This window comes from Lucilia sericata, unplaced genomic scaffold, assembly GCF_015586225.1.
Source record: "Lucilia sericata isolate MDLA Ls3-8-SP2 unplaced genomic scaffold, ASM1558622v1 Contig000550F_arrow, whole genome shotgun sequence".
Lineage (NCBI taxonomy): Eukaryota > Metazoa > Arthropoda > Insecta > Diptera > Calliphoridae > Lucilia > Lucilia sericata.
The window spans coordinates 196,178-214,681 of record NW_023994560.1 but is presented as its reverse complement, the minus strand read 5'-3'; the positions used below and the strand labels follow the sequence as shown (position 1 = coordinate 214,681).

At 32.2% G+C, this 18,504-nt stretch overlaps 1 protein-coding gene across 5 annotated transcripts; it reads right to left on the bottom strand.

The window, feature by feature from the left end:
- Positions 1-85: 85 nt before the first annotated feature.
- Positions 86-17,292, bottom strand: LOC119606057. 5 transcript variants are annotated; one of them, XM_037959434.1, is made up of 16 exons: positions 16,585-17,291; positions 15,458-15,571; positions 15,274-15,387; positions 15,143-15,214; positions 14,061-15,077; positions 12,763-12,942; positions 12,182-12,701; positions 11,813-12,109; positions 11,680-11,742; positions 11,435-11,503; positions 8,561-8,671; positions 7,470-8,482; positions 7,238-7,333; positions 4,195-4,413; positions 2,672-4,128; positions 86-454 (listed from the first exon to the last, which is right to left on the bottom strand). In XM_037959434.1, exons 1-16 carry the CDS (start codon positions 17,057-17,059, stop codon positions 425-427), a joined length of 5,847 nt encoding a protein of 1,948 aa, XP_037815362.1. In that variant the 5' UTR covers positions 17,060-17,291; the 3' UTR covers positions 86-424. The 5 variants fall into 5 exon arrangements, with proteins under 5 accessions (XP_037815362.1, XP_037815360.1, XP_037815359.1 ...); XM_037959433.1 differs by lacking the exon at positions 86-454 and adding an exon at positions 1,989-2,599 and having other exon boundaries at positions 16,585-17,292; XM_037959432.1 differs by lacking the exon at positions 86-454 and having other exon boundaries at positions 1,988-4,128; positions 4,195-4,410; positions 16,585-17,292.
- Between the last annotated feature and the right edge of the window lie 1,212 nt (positions 17,293-18,504).

Sequence of the window (18,504 nt, the reverse complement as noted above, 5' to 3'; positions counted from 1 at the left end):
TCCAAAAAAAAAAGCGGGCAAATATAATTTAAAACAAACCTTTTAATTTTAAATATACAATTACAACACAGTAGTTTTAATTAATCAAGCAAACAAAATTTATTTATATAAACGTTTTAATAAGTATTTTACAATAAATCATAATGATTACGAACTGATTAAATTTAAAATGTTGAAAAGAAATTATTCATAATCTAAAAATACTTTAGAAATTAACACTTAAACATTTTTTTATAGCGCATAATATGTAATTATTACCATTTTTTCTAAACATCATTTTATTGCGAAAATAAAGCAATTAAACGAGTTAGGAAATTAAAGCAGCAAGTAAACCACATCTTTTTTTTTTAAATTCAATAAATGTTGTTAATTGAATTGGTAAACAATAACAATATAATTCCAATAAAACCTTTAAAAGTATAATTTAAAGTTTTCTAATACGTACACAAATATTCTGAAAAGATATAAAAAAACAACAAAATTTATTTGCATTAGTTTAATTGTTTTTATTGTAACTTTTTTTTTTTTAAATTTTATAAATAAATTTATAAATAACAATTAATTAAAATAATAGCTAAAACTGTTACCGTTATTATGGGGTTTGATATACATACATTCATACATAATTTGTTTATAAATAAATAAAATAAAACTAATATTAAAACAAACATTAAAATGGCGACCAGTGTGAGATTTAAGTATCATCAATCATACCTTTAACTTTTTGAATAGACTAGACTATAGACTAGACTGTAGACTAGACTATAGACTAGACTATAGACTAGACTATAGACTAGACTATAGACTAGACTATAGACTAGACTATAGACTAGACTATAGACTAGACTATAGACTAGACTATAGACTAGACTATAGACTAGACTATAGACTAGACTATAGACTAGACTATAGACTAGACTAGACTATAGACTATAGACTAGACTATAGACTAGACTATAGACTAGACTATAGACTAGACTATAGACTAGACTATAGACTAGACTATAGACTAGACTATAGACTAGACTATAGACTAGACTATAGACTAGACTATAGACTAGACTATAGACTAGACTGGACTATAGACTAGACTATAGACTAGACTATAGACTAGACTATAGACTAGACTATAGACTAGACTATAGACTAGACTATAGACTAGACTATAGACTAGACTATAGACTAGACTATAGACTAGACTATAGACTAGACTATAGACTAGACTATAGACTAGACTATAGACTAGACTATAGACTAGACTATAGACTAGACTATAGACTAGACTATAGACTAGACTATAGACTAGACTATAGACTAGACTATAGACTAGACTATAGACTAGACTATAGACTAGACTATAGACTAGACTATAGACTAGACTATAGACTAGACTATAGACTAGACTATAGACTAGACTATAGACTAGACTATAGACTAGACTATAGACTAGACTATAAACTAGACTATAGACTAAACTAGACTATACACTAGACTATAGACTAGAATATAGACTAGACTATAGACTAGACTATAGACTAGACTATAGACTAGACTATAGACTAGACCATAGACTAGACTATAGACTAGACTATAGACTAGACAATAGACTAGACTATAGACTAGACTATAGACTATACTATATACTAGCCTATTGACTAGACTATAGACTAGACTATAGACTAGACTATAGACTAGACTATAGACTAGACTATAGACTAGACTATAGACTAGACTATAGACTAGACTATAGACTAGCCTATAGAATAGACTATAGACTAGACTATAGACTAGACTATAGACTAGACTATAGACTAGGCTAGACTATAGACTATAGACTAGGCTAGACTATAGACTATAGACTAGGCTAGACTATAGACTATAGACTAGGCTAGACTATATACTAGGCTAGACTATAGACTAGGCTAGACTATAAACTAGGCTAGACTATAGACTAGGCTAGACTATTGACCAGACTACACTATAGACTAGACTATAGACTAGATTATAGACAGGACTATGGACTAGACTATAGACTAGGTTAAACTATAGTCTAGATTTTAGACTTTTAATTTTCTTTCTTCGAATTCCTTTTCTTTTCTCTAATTTTATCCAAAACTTTCGAACTCAAAGCATTTGACAGACACTTAAAAGGTTTACGCTTATAACTCGGATTATTAGCATTCTTTATAGTTTCACAATAAGAAAATTCCGTATTATTTGCTTCGCAAACAAATTGGCATAGAGCAAAAGAGGGCGCCGTATTTAAAAGCCAATATAAAATCCGAGCTCTTAAATCATCATGTTTTTGCATGCGTTCACTTTCAAACGTGACATAATGAAATTCTTTAAGATCACTTAAAACCAAAAGAAAATCTCTTTGTAGACTTTGTGACCAAAAGGGAAATAGAGCAGATATCGAACGATTTGATATGCGAGTTTTGAAATTTTCACAAACTATTGTAGCCTCGGTATAGGATTTACCATACTCCAGACTGGGCAGTAGATATTTGCAAATGTGTTGGGCAGTAAGTTCTTTGAAATAATGAAATTTATTAATTTGACGATATAGACAAAGTTTGGTCACCATTTTATGGGGATGCTGTTGATGTGGGGTAGGTGCTATTGTAGCTATTGGATTGTTAGTATGGGAAGTTAGAAGGGGATTATTTACCTTATCTTTGGAATCTTTGCATAAACTACTTCTACTACGTGTTGCTCTTGTGGGAGAGACAGGAGGATTTATTTGATTTGAAGTGGTGTCGGTAGAGCTGGCAGTATTTTCTGGTGGATTAGTAGGCTGTGAACCTAACATAGAACTTCTCCTAGTAGTTCTGCGGACAGGCTGTTGTTGTTGACTTCCTGCTGCTTCTTCATTTTCTGGTTGTGTCAATGTTAGAGAACAGGTCTGCAACTGCTGTTGATTTCCATCGTTGTCAACAGTTTTGGCTAGTTCTTCGTTTTGCGTTTGTGTCGAGGGTAATGATGATGGCAAACTTGTTTGACTCTGTTTTTGATAATTATGATCAACAAGTCTCAATAGTGAAGTGTTATTGAAAACTGAACAATTTTTTTGGAATTCTTGAGAAATTTGTATAATTGTACCCACAGATGGCAGAGTATCTACACATTGTTCGTTTGTAACTGAATTATCCTCCTCTATAGGTGTTAAACTTGTGCCGGGAGGTTGTTCTGAAAGTTGTTCAGAAGGTAATGCTTTATTATTTCTACTGCTGCTAGCTGTATAGGCCGGTTTGGTTAGCAAAGGGCGTGTATTATGTTGAATTTGTGGTACAAAATTGGAATTTTTTATAGGTCTAACTGTTGCTATACTTTTGGAACTTTTTACTGCAGAATAAGTTTTTTCAAAACCCCTACGTTTGGGTAGAGCAGTATTGGCTTGTTGTGAAGTTTGCAAAGTATTCAATACAGTTGGTTGTGATACTTCATTAGATACCAAATGAGCATTAAGATCTGAATTTTCCAAAGTTGAGGTCTTTATTAGCTCCTGCTGTAATAAAATTGACGTTGTTGGTTCTGCACTTAACGAACCACTACAAGTTGGAGTTTCTTCAAAGGTACTAGGAAAACGTTGAGCTTCAGCATATACCGCAAAACTTTGTAAAGATGTTTGTAATAATTCGAATTCTTGAGTATTTACTTTTATTACTTCTAATTCTTCAGTGTTATCTTTTAAATCCATATCTTGTTGTTGTTGCTCTTGACTTCCATTCTCACCGCTACTTCTTAAGCTAACATTTATCATTTGTATAACGGGTGCATTCTGTTCCTGCACAAACTGTTGAGTTCCCGTGCTTTCATTATAAGTTTCCGCCGAACTTGGCAGACGTTGTGCCAAATTCATAAGAGAATTACTATTTTCATTATTTGTCAAATCAGTGGATAACAGAGGTTCTGGCAGGGCATCTCCAAATTCTATTTGAGAAGGTGGTAAATTTTCACAAACTTCTGCTGCCGAATCATCCAAATCAACTATCTCTTGCAAACAGGGTTCGCATTGCATATTACTGTTCTCATCCTCATAGAATAGTAAATTAGTTAATAATTTACTGTCAAGTGGTTCAGTTTTTACATCATTAGCGATAAGTTCACCCAAGCATACAACTTCATCTGTAAGAATTAAAAATTTTTTAAAAAATTTCTTTTGTTTTAAATTAATTTCTTTTTGTTTCTTACAATTTTCACTATTAGTTGAGGAAGTTACATTTAAGGTGTTTGCATTGTTACTGTTATTTAAGGGATCATTTGAAACTCTGGCTTCTGCCGGTAGCATTTCAATTTGTTGTTGTGTATTGGGTAGTAGAACACAATTAAATTCTTTTATAGATTGATTCTGAGAGGTGTTTATTTCCGTTGGTCTGTCGCCTCCAATTTCTGCAACTGCTTCTACTTCTTCTGAAATAACAATATAAAACACAAATGTAGTTTATGAAGCTTTTTACGGAAAAGCTTATTTTCATAAATGCTGTTTACTGGGAGAAGTTTTTAAGGCGAGAAGGTTGTGTTTATCGCTCGATAGATATGTAATAGTTTCTGCGATATCTCCTTTAATACCATGAAAGCAACTCTTACGAATCCAACTTAATAAAGGCCTATAGACCAGTCTGCAGATTAGACTATAAACTAGCCTTCAGACTAGACTATAGACTAGGCTATAGACTAGACATTAGACTAGACTAGAGACTAAACTATATAATAGACTATATACTAGACCATAGAGTAGAATATAAACTAGACTATAGACAAGACTATAGACTAGACTATAGACTAGACTATAGACTAGACTATAGACTAGACTATAGACTAGACTATAGACTAGACTATAGACTAGACTACAGACTAGACTAAACTACAGACTAGACTATAGACTAGACTAGACTATAGACTAGACTAGACTAGACTAGACTATAGACTAGACTATAGACTAGACTATAGACTAGACTATAGACCAGACTATAGACAAGACTATAGACAAGACTATAGACAAGACTACAGACTAGACTATAGACTAGACTATAGACTAGACTATAGACTAGACTATAGACTAGACTATAGACTAGACTATAGACTAGACTATAGACTAGACTATAGACTAGACTATAGACTAGACTAGACTATAGACTAGACTATAGACTAGACTATAGACTAGACTAGACTAGACTAGACTATAGACTAGACTATAGACTAGACTATAGACTAGACTGTAAACTAGACTATAGACTAGACTATAGACTAGACTATAGACTAGACTATAGACTAGACTATAAACTAGACTATAGACTAGACTATAGACTACACTATAGACTAGACTAGCCTATAGACTAGACTATAGATTATCCTATAGACTAGACTATAGATTATCCTATAGACTAGACTATAGACTAGACTACAGACTAGACTAAACTACAGACTAGACTATAGACTAGACTATAGACTAGACTGTAAACTAGACTATAGACTAGACTATAGACTAGACTACAGACTAGACTATAGACTAGACTATAGACTAGACTATAGACTAGACTATAGACTAGACTATAGACTAGACTATAGACTAGACTATAGACCAGACTATAGACTAGACTATAGACTAGACTATAGACTAGACTATAGACTAGACTATAGACTAGACTATAGACTAGACTATAGACTAGACTATAGACCAGACTATAGACTAGACTATAGACTAGACTATAGACTAGACGATAAATTAGACTATAGACTAGAATAGACTATAGACTAGACTGTAGACTAGACTATAGATTAGACTATAGACTAGACTATAGACTAGACTATAGACTAGACTATAGACTAGACTATAGACTAGACTATAGACTAGACTATAGACTAGACTATAGACTAGACTATAGACCAGACTATAGACTAGACTATAGACTAGACTATAGACTAGACTATAGACCAGACTATAGACTAGACTATGGATTAGACTATAGACTAGACTACAGACTAGACTAAACTACAGACTAGACTATAGACTAGACTATAGACTACACTAGACTAGACTAGACTAGACTAGACTATAGACTAGACTAGACTATAGACTAGACTAGACTATAGACTAGACTATAGACCAGACTATAGACAAGACTATAGACAAGACTATAGACAAGACTACAGACTAGACTATAGACTAGACTATAGACTAGACTATAGACTAGACTATAGACTAGACTATAGACTAGACTATAGACTAGACTATAGACTAGACCGTAAACTAGACTATAGACTAGACTATAGACTAGACTACAGACTAGACTATAGACTAGACTATAGACTAGACTAGACTATAGACTAGACTATAGACTAGACTAGACTATAGACTAGACTATAGACCAGACTATAGACTAGACTATAGACTAGACTATAGACTAGACTATAGACTAGACTATAGACTAGACTATAGACTAGACTATAGACCAGACTATAGACTAGACTATAGACTAGACTATAGACTAGAATAGACTATAGACTAGACTGTAGACTAGACTATAGATTAGACTATAGACTAGATTATAGACTAGACTATAGACTAGACTATAGACTAGACTATAGACTAGACTATAGACTAGACTATAGACTAGACTATAGACTAGACTAGACTAGACTATAGACTAGACTATAGACTAGACTAAAGACTAGACTATAGACTAGACGATATATTAGACTATAGACTAGAATAGACTATAGACTAGACTGTAGACTAGACTATAGATTAGACTATAGACTAGATTATAGACTAGACTATAGACTAGACTATAGACTAGACTATAGACTAGACTATAGACTAGACTATAGACTAGACTATAGACTAGCCTACAGACTAGACCATAGACTAGATTATATGCAAGACTATCGACTAGACTACAGACTAAACTATAGACTATACTACAGACTAGACTATAGACTAGACTATAGACTAGACTATAGACTAGACTATAGAGTATACTATAGACTAGAATATAAACTAGACAATATACTAGGCTACTACTACTTATAGCAGCTTTGCTGTCATTTTATTGTTTCTTTAGCCAGTTCAGCTTGCTTAATAGCAGATATTTCTCCCTGGAGAACATTAAATTGTTAGTCAGTCTGAAGGAGGATTTAATTACATATCTCTCAATGAAGAGCCCAGCACCATTAGGATTGTTTGACGTAATGGATGTTGCTCTAATTATATGGGTAAATAAATAAAACTTACCTATGTCATTATTGATCATTGCAACATCATCTGAAACTTCCTCGGTTTCAATACAAACTTCTTGAAGAGCTGATTCATTCAACATAGTAGCATCACCTATGAATGACAACAAAAGAATGTAATAATTTTAAAAGTTTGTAATCAGAATTAATTAAATGACTATCATAGAATTAATATGAACGTTGTTTTAAAAAAGTAAAAAATCAATCCTTTATAAGTCCAAAAATTTTACCTTGATCATTATTATTTAAATAATCTTTATAAAACTCCTCATTAACCAACGGTACATCTCCCAGCCATTTTTCATATTTCCAACAACGATTATAATACTCAATACATTCCTGTTTTAGTGTTTTAATATCATCAGTATCTAGCAATTTTCCGGTACGTTTTTCGTAATCAAGTTTAACGCAATCCAAAATATTGGTACATGACAACAAAACAGACCAGTGTAGTAGTTTTGGTGAAATATGCTTTAACATGGTGGAATAATCAGTGAAACGTATATTCTTTATATGCAAAAATTCACACAAATCTTTAAGTGTTATAAAGAGATTTGTTGGCCACACTACGGGAGTACGAAAGACATAACGATACATACATTCGGTTAAATGATTATCGTTATATAATTGTTTGCCTTCGTAAACACTGGTGAGTTGTAGGAATTCTTGAAATGTTAGTGATAAAATGGTGCGCAAAATTAATTGTTTAAGACCAAATGAAGTGCGTAAAATATAGGAGAATGTATTGGTCTTTTCCACATTGCGAAAGAATATACGTTTGGCCTTTTCTATGATATTATTATTGCTAATTGGTTTTTCGGGCGAATTTGTTGCTTGATTAACATTATCATTTTGTTTTTCAGATGCCTTAGGCGTTGTGATTTTAACTGCATTTGTTTTAACAGGGGTTTTCGTATTTGCCTCCACTATTGTTGTATTGCTTTTATCGCTTTGAGTTTCTTTTACATTTTCTTTAATTTTTACCGGATATTTTAAGGCAAATTTTGTATTTGTTATATATTTGTAGTAAAAATAACGTTGAAGTGCTTCATATAGTTCCGCATTATTTAATATACGTTCCACAATATCTTTGTTGTTTAAGCAGAAATCGTTTAAAAGCTTTTCCAAAGGAATTTCATTACATTGCAAAAAGATTTCGTAGGTATCAGAACAAAAATCTATAGCATTATCAAAGCTCTGTTTAAGTTTAGTTAAAAGTTTTAGGCAAAACTTTTGAAAGATTCTGAAATTAAAGAAAAATTTCAATTATCAAGTCAGACTCATGGAATTAGATAACATAAGTTATAAAATATAAAATTACTTTTCGGACTTTAAATTTTTCCATAAATCTTGTGACTTTTCTTGTATCTGAGGTGTGTCCACCTGACTTTGGCCGCTTTCCGTGGCACTTTCCGTTGCCTTTGTGTTAAAACTAAAAAAACATCAAATTTGTAAAACATTTAAGAGCAATCAAACATATTATTTTTATTTGACTAGACGAGACCTATAGACTAGACTATAGACTGGACTATAGACTAGACTAGACTGTAGACTAGAATGTAGACTAGACTATAGACTAGACTATAGACTAAACTATAGACTAGACTATAGACTAGACTATAGACTAGACTATAGACTAGACTATAGACATGACGATAGACTAGACTATAGACTAGACTATAGACTAGACTATAGACTAGACTATAGACTAGACTATTGACTACTATAGACTAGACTATAGACTAGACGATAGACTAGACGATAGACTAGACTATAGACTAGACTATAGACTAGACTATAGACTAGACTATAGACTAGACTATAGACTAGACTATAGACTAGACTATAGACTAGACTATAGACTAGACTAGACTATAGACTAGACTATAGACTAGACTATAGACTAGACTATAGACTAGACTAGACTATAGACTAGACTATAGACTAGACTATAGACTAGACTATAGACTAGACTATAGACTAGACTATAGACTAGACTATAGACTAGACTATAGACTAGACTATAGACTAGACTATAGACTAGACTATAGACTAGACTAGACTAGACTATAGACTAGACTATAGACTAGACTATAGACTAGACTATAGACTAGACTATAGACTAGACTATAGACTAGACTATAGACTAGACTATAGAACTAGACTATAGACTAGACTATAGACTAGACTATAGACTAGACTATAGACTAGACTATAGACTAGACTATAGACTAGACTATAGACTAGACTATAGACTAGACTATAGACTAGACTATAGACTAGACTATAGACTAGACTATAGACTAGACTATAGACTAGACTATAGACTAGACTATAGACTAGACTATAGACTAGACTATAGACTAGACTATAGACTAGAACTATAGACTAGACTATAGACTAGACTATAGACTAGACTATAGACTAGACTATAGACTAGACTATAGACTATACTATAGACTAGACTATAGACTAGACTATAGACTAGACTATAGACTAGACTATAGACTAGACTATAGACAGACTATAGACTAGACTATAGACTAGACTATGACGACTATAGACTAGACTATAGACCTAGACTATAGACTAGACTATAGACTAGACTATAGACTAGACTATAGACTAGACTATAGACTAGACTATAGACTAGACTATATACTAGACTATAGACTAGACTATAGACTAGACTATAGACTAGACTATAACTAGACTATAGACTAAGACTAAGACTAGACTATAGACTAGACTATAGACTAGACTAAGACTAGACTATAGACTAGACTATAGACTAACTAGAGACTAGACCTATAGACTAGACTATAGACTATAGACTAGACTATAGACTAGACTATAGACTAGACTATAGACTAGACTATAGACTAGACTATAGACTAGACTATAGACTAGACTATAGACTAGACTATAGACTAGACTATAGACTAGACTATAGACTAGACTATAGACTAGACTATAGACTAGACTATAGACTAGACTATAGACTAGACTATAGACTAGATATAGACTAGACTATAGACTAGACTATAGACTAGACTATAGACTAGACTATAGACTAGACTATAGGACTAGGACTATAGACTAGACTATAGACTAGACTATAGACTAGACTATAGACTAGACTATAGACTAGACTATAGACTAGACTATAGACTAGACTATAGACTAGACTATAGACTAGACTATAGACTAGACTATAGACTAGGACTATAGACTAGACTATAGACTAGACTATAGACTAGACTATAGACTAGACTATAGACTAGACTATAGACTAGACTATAGACTAGACTATAGACTAGACTATAGACTAGACTATAGACTAGACTATAGACTAGACTATAGACTAGACTATAGACTAGACTATAGACTAGACTATAGACTAGACTATAGACTAGAACTATAGAGACTAGACTATAGACTCGACTATAGACTAGACTATAGACTAGACTATAGACTAGGACTATAGACTAGACTATAGACTAGACTATAGACTAGACTATAGACTAGACTATAGACTAGACTATAGACTAGACTAGACTATAGACTAGACTATAGACTAGACTATAGACTAGGACTATAGACTAGACTATAGACTAGACTATAGACTAGACTATAGACTAGACTATAGACTAGACTATAGACTAGGACTATAGACTAGACTATAGACTAGACTATAGACTAGACTATAGACTAGACTATAGACTAGACTATAGACTAGACTATAGACTAGACTATAGACTAGACTATAGACTAGACTATAGACTAGACTAATAGACTAGACTATAGACTAGACTATAGACTAGACTAGCTATAGACTAGGACTATAGACTAGACTATAGACTAGACTATAGACTAGACTATAGACTAGACTATAGACTAGACTATAGACTAGACTATAGACTAGACTATAGACTAGACTATAGACTAGACTATAGACTAGACTATAGACTAGACTATAGACTAGACTATAGACTAGACTATAGACTAGACTATAGACTAGACTATAGACTTGTCTGTGGTCTAGTCTGCAGTCTAGTTTATAGTCTAATCTACACTCTAGTCTATAGTCTAGAATATAGTCTGGTCTTTAGTCTAGTCTATAGTTCAGGCCAGAACTGGTGCAGACTAAATGCTTGGGTTCTTTAAAAAAAGCTATACATTTATAAAAACATACCCTTTATTAACTGTCTGAGATTCAGTTGATTCCATTTCAACTGTTGCTTCTTCCTGGTTAGTTTCTATTCTATAAAACAATAAAATAAAGAGAAAAGTTATGAGCCACAACAAAAAAAAAAAAAACATATAAATTAATAAAATCATTAAAGCCATTTTTCCGATTTAAAAAGCGGAGAGCTGGAATTGGTCATTAAGTTTCTTAAGTGCCATGTTGTGCCCTAACTATGTATTAAACTCTCTTACCTTTCATTATTCGATTCACTTCTTTCACTAACAGCTTCATTGTTAGGAGCACTTGTAGGACTACTAAATAGAAAATTTTTTTTTTAAATTATTATTTTATCAAGACCATAATAATAGTTATAAGAATACCTACCTTTCCTTTGCCGATTCATTGCATGCTGTTATTGAATCCTGGTGAAAAAGAGCCCTTATATCATTTTCACATTTTTCACATATTTTGTTGTATTTAAAAAGTTTACACAATAAAGATGCGCTAATATTATATTCTACATCGCAACTCTGCTCTTTAAGTAAACGATAAACAAATATTTTGAAACTTTGTATTATTGCGATTTCAGATGGTTCACGTAAGATATATAAAATATTTGAAAGCTGAGTAAAGTCCACATGCGTGATGTAATGAAAAACGCAATTGTTATTAAGACATTGACTATAGAAGAATATAAGAATTCAGAATAAATTAAGAAACTGTTAAAATTTAAAATAAGTTTAATAACATTACCTGGCCACATTAACTTGTCCTGTAAATGGTATCTGTGTGGGAGGCAATAAACGATTTTCTAATATCTCTATAGAATTTCTATTATTATTTGGCTTTATAGCTGTTTGTTCGGGATTAAAATTTTCTGATTGATTTTCTTTAAACTTTTCAGTTTGCATTTCATCTATATCCATTTGTTGTGTAGCATTTTCTCCTTTTAGATAGAGTTTATCTGGTATTTGATGCATTTTTTCTTTTAAATCTGCCGGACATTCATCTAATGTTATTAACTTGCAAAAAGGTTTAAAATTTCTATTTTCAGGAGCTAAATAATATAAAACATAGGCACGTTGTAACATATAGGGTAATTTTTTAAGACTATTATAACGTTTTTGACAATAACCAGCGAATAATTCTGAGACATTGGTATATTTGCGAAAATCTGAGAAGGATATGGGACAACAGTGGGCATAGGGTAATAATTCTTTATAAGATTTTTTTGCTTTTTCAGTATTTTCCGTGTTATCTTGAGTTTCTTGTGCTGTAAAAGGGGAAAAGTTTGTTCAAAATATATTTAAAAAAATTTGTAAATAGATATTTACTTTTTTGACGTTTTGCTAAGGGAGATTTCATATCCTCAGTTGTGGTTCTTTTTGTGCTACTAGAAGAAGGTGAGTTTGTTTTGCTGTCTGAATCCGAACTTTCAGTATCCTTTTCTGTTTTTATGGTGATGATGGATGTGTTTGTAGGTGACGATTGAGATGTATTAGAGTTGTTTAAGGCTAAAAATATAAATTATTAAAACGAGTCGAATATATAAATAAAAGACTAGTCAATAGACTAGACAATATGCTAGTCAATAGACTAGACAATAGGCTAGTCAATAGATTAAGCAATAGGCTAGTCAATAGACTAGAGAATAGTCTAGGCAATAGACTAGTCAATAGGCTAGTCAATATGCTAGTCAATAGACTAGATAATAGGCTAGCCAATAGACTATATAATAGGTTAGTAGATAGACTAGGCAATAAACAGGACAATAGAGTAGTCAACAGCCTAGACAATAGACTAGTACATAGACTAGGCAATAGGTTAGTCAATAGACTAGACAATGGGATAGTCAATAGACTAGACAATAGGATAGTCAATAGACTAGACAATAGGATAGTCAATAGACTAGACAATAGGCTAGTCAATAGACTAAACAATAGGCTAGTTAATAGACTAGAGAATAGTCTAGTCAATAGGCTAGTCAACAGACTAGACAATAGCCTAGTCAATAGACTAGACAATAGACTAGTCAATAGACTAGACAATAGGCTAGTCAATAGACTAGTCAATAGACTAGTCAATCGACTAAACAATAGGCTAGTTAATAGACTATACAATAGGCTAGTCAATACACAAGACAATAGGCTAGTCACTATACTAGATAATAGGCTAGTCGATAGACTAGACAATAGGCCAGTCGATAGACTGAACAATAGGTAAGTCAATAGACTATATAATTGAATAGTCAATAGACTAGCCAATAGGCTAGTCAATAGAAAATACTATTGGTTAGTCAACAGACTAAACAATGGACTAGTCAACTAGTCAACAATAGACTAGTCAATATACTACACAATAAGATAGTCAGTAGACTAGACTATAGGCTAGACAAATAACTAGTCAATAAACTAGACCATAGAAAACTCAATAGATTAGTCGAGAGAATAATCAGTAAACTTATTCATATGCTAGTCCATAGACTAGTTAACAGATTAGTTAATAGTCTTTTTCACAGTCTAGTCTAGTCTCTAAACTACAACTATAGTCCAGTCAATAGATTAGAGCATAGTCAAGGCCACAGACTAGATCTGGGCCTTTTTGTTTCTTCTCTAATAAAAATAAAACTTGCCTTTCGCTGTCTCTTCTCGGCCAGCTGTTACTGCCTCCTTTTCAACCTCAGCAGCAGCATTAAATTCCACCGAAACAACATCCTCTATTCTAAAATTATTCAATGATGTCCTATTTATACCTTCCGGTATTTGTAGCAGACGATTTTTTAAAGAACTTGGCATAGGTTTAAAACGTATGGGAAACGTTTCACGTATGGTAGGTATTAAATAAAAAGCTTGATAATAATTGAAAATAGTAGTGTTAAAAGCTTCCTGAGAATTTTTATATTTATTAAATAATTCTTCATTATCTTGAGCTTTTATTTTAAATAATTTTTCCACAACTTCTTCAAAATGTGTACGTTTTTTAAATTCCTCCAAAGAAACGGGTAAATGTATAATCGCATCAGTTGTTTGAGCCGTAGAACAGGATATAATTGGTGGTTGATTTGTTTCATTAATGTGTTCAGGTATTATTTGTTGATTTTCATTTACCACCACAGGAACATCAACAGATGGTGGTATTTCATTAGCGCTTTCTGCTGGCTGACTGCTAGTGGTAGCCTTTTGATTTATATTTGATTCCTTTACACTATTGACAGCTTTTACAACTGTAGCTGCTAGTTGTTCTTCTTTATTTCTAACACTTTCCACTTCATTAACAGATTTTGATTCTATATTTTCCTGGGTTTTATCTAAATCCTGTTTCTTTAAGTAAAGATTATTGGGGATAACAAAAAATTTACTTTTTATATCTTCCGGACAATTGTCTAACATTTGTATCTTATTAAGTGGTGTAATTTTTCGATGTTCTGGTGCCAAATAAAATAATATATACGAACGTTGTTCTATTACGCGTTGATGCTTATCATCCATATGTTTCGTTTTGCATAACTCTTTAGCCAATTGTTTGATATTACTATATTTACGAAATTCCTTTAACGTTAAGGGACAACAATGTATATATGGCACCAAGTCTTTATAGTTAAAATGTTTCCCATTATCTGCATTAACTGAGGGAGGGAATTTGTTGGATTCTTAAAATATACAAAGAAAATCGTGTAAATTAAGAAATATTTTAAATTTTAAAGATTTATATTACCTGTATTAGCAATTAATGGCTTATTATTGTTGTTGTTAGTGTCCATTATTTCGGTTTGTTTATCAGTTAAGACTATAAAATAATAATTGTTTGAAATCTTCTTTAAAACTTTTAAAAATAGTTTTTCTTACCTTTAGTCGTAGCTGCTCCTTGTTGTTTAATAATTTTTTTATTAGTAGTTTCAGCAATTTTGCCAATAACCGGTTTTAAAATTGTTGTATTGTTGCTGTCAGAAGAAGTTGAAGCTGAAAGATAATTTTGTATTCATTTTAAAAATTTTATCAAATTTTTAATTCAATGAAATATTTGTCAAACCTTTGGATGGAGCAGCTACAAGTAGTTCTTTGCCTTGCACTTTAAGAGGTGAATTAGCTTTGCCCTTGGCAACCGACAGCTTTGGAATTGAACTAATATCTGGTGAACCAAGTGCTGTAAAAGTAGTTATAATAATTAATCTAGTCTATAGTATAATCTATAATCTAGTCTATAGTCTAGTCTATAATCTAGTCTATAGTCTAGTCTATAGTCTAGTCTATAATCTAGTCTATAGTCTAGTCTATAGTCTAGTCTATAGTGTAGTCTATAGTCTAGTCTATAGTCTAGTCTATAGTCTAGTTATAGTCTAGTCTAGTCTAGTCTATAGTCTAGTCTATAGTCTAGTCTATAGTCTAGTCTATAGTCTAGTCTATAGTCTAGTCTATAGTCTAGTCTATAGTCTAGTCTATAGTCTAGTTTATAGTCTAGTCTATAGTCTAGTCTATAGTCTAGTCTATAGTCTAGTCTATAGTCTAGTCTATAGTCTAGTCTATAGTCTAGTCTATAGTCTAGTCTATAGTCTAGTCTATAGTCTAGTCTATAGTCTAGTCTATAGTCTAGTCTATAGTCTAGTCTATAGTCTAGTCTATAGTCTAGTCTATAGTCTAGTCTATAGTCTAGTCTATAGTTTAGTCTATAGTCTAGTCTAAAGACTAGTCTATAGTATAGTATATAGTCTAGTCTAAAGACTAGTCTATAGTATAGTATATAGTCTAATCTATAGTATAGTATATAGTCTAGTCTATAGTCTAGTATATAGTCTAGTCTATAGTCTAATCTACAGTCTAGTCTATAGTCTAGCCTATAGTCTAGTCTATAGTCTAGTCTGTAGTCTAACCTGTAGTCTACTCTAGTCTATAGTCTTGTCTGTAGTCCAGTCTACAGTCTAGTCTATAGTCTAGCCTATAGTCTAGTCTATAGTCTAGTCTATAGTCTAGCCTATAGTCTAGTCTATAGTCTAGTCTAGTCTATAGTCTAGTCTACAGTCTAGTCTATATTCTAGTCTATAGTCTAGTCTATAGTCAAGTCTATAGTCTAGTCTATAGTCAAGTCTATAGTCTAGTCTATAGTCAAGTCTATAGTCTAGTCTATAGTCTTTACAATAACATCTCTCTGCAACTACTTACGTTCACTGTCATCTTCCACCACCTGTCCATCATCTACATCACAAACATCTCTTGCAGTCATTAAAATTCTTTGTTTAAGTTTCTCCTTTTTAGATTTACTTCCTTTCCCATCTTTTAACTGCTCTTCCACAATTTCCCCACCACCGGCATCTTGCATTTCTTCGTTGTTATCACAAATCACTGCTCCATTTTCGATACTAGCGTCCTGCACTGGTATTGCTAATAATTTATCTTTAATTTTCTTGGGTACTGCCTTTAAACGTATGTGTGATTTTTCTCTAATTTGTGGTTTTAAATAGAAGGCTTCATAATATGATCTGAGGGCTTTCTCCTTCGATTCCTCGCTACTTAGCAGTGCTTCAAAGGTTTCTTGATGACCATTCGCCTTGACTTTCAGCATTCTTTCAACCCATTCTTCATGGTAGGTGTATTTTTTGAAAAATTCAAACGAAACAGGAATATTCTTAGTGGTCATGGTGTTGCAGTTTTAAAATTCCTATAGACTTTATTTTAAAGTTGGTTTTCTTATAGTTTCTGATATTGTGTTCACATTGTTTGTTTATTAAATTATTTAAAACACTTTCTATCTTATTTGATCTTTTTATAATTATCAAAATTTAAGAAAATTTTATAATTCTTATACAAAAATAGTTTGTTTTGCAAAAACGCACAAAAATATTTCAGTTTTTGGCGTCATTGCGAATGTTGTAAGGTGTTGACAAGGGCGAATTCATTGTTGACAGTTAATCTTTGAAGAAATTGTTTTTTATATATGTAATTTGACACTCAAGACTTCTGTTTGTATAAACAGCTGTGTTGCACCTAAAATCTTAATTAATTCAGTTTATTTTGAAATATTCGTTTACAGGGTAGTTCAAAGAAAGTTTAATTTTAAAAAAATGTTGCCAGAATTGTAAAGAATACACGATGAATAAATTAAGGTACAAGTTAAAAGTTGATCATTACTCTCCTTTGCTATCGTGAGTAGGGTTCTATAGTTGAAACGAAAAGTCGACTTTTCGACTTTTTGCATTTAGTTAAAAGTCGACTTTTCGACCTTTCGACTTTTTCCATTTTATGAAAAGTCGATTTTTCGACCTTTTTCATTTATTTAAAAGTCGACTTTTAGACCTTTCGACTTTTAGTATTTTATAAATGGTCGACTTTTCGACTTTTTCCGACTTTTTGACTATTTTCGATTTATTTCGACTTTTTTCGATTATTTTTTTACTTTTTTCGAGTTTTTCGACTATTTTAGAGTTTTTTCTCTTTTCGAATTTTCGACTTTTTCCGACTTTTTTCGACTTTTCGACTTTTTCCGACTTTTCGACTTTTTCCGACTTTTCGACTTTTTTCGACTTTCTTCGACTTTTTTCGACTTATCGACTTTTTTCGACTTTTCAACTTTTTTCGACTTTTTTCGACTTTCCGATTTTTTGACTTTTCGACTTTTATTTACAAAGTCGACTTTTCGACTTTTTTCATAGACGATAGTCGAGTTATCGACTTTTTTGGAACAAAATAGTCGACTTCGACTTTTCGACTTTTTTCGACAAAAAGACGATTGTTCGATTATTCGAAAGTCGATTTATAGAACCCTAATCGTGAGTATGTTAAATAGTATAGTATAAGTTGGTTGATAATTCTATGTATAGGAGTGCAAAAATTGTTGTGTACTGTCTGCACACAATTTTAGGAAACCGATACATCTCAAAAGAGATTCTTTCTCTTTCATCATGCTCCCGGCAGAAGGCTGTACAGCAAATAAACAAACAAATATTACCATTTGCTTCAGCAATGAAGGTTTATTCCCTGAATCTTTAAAGATAACTGAGTCGATTAAGCTATATCCAAGCGTCCGATATCTTCGGGATCTTAATCTTCAATTATTCTAGTTTCTTATTTAAATCCAGCAAAACC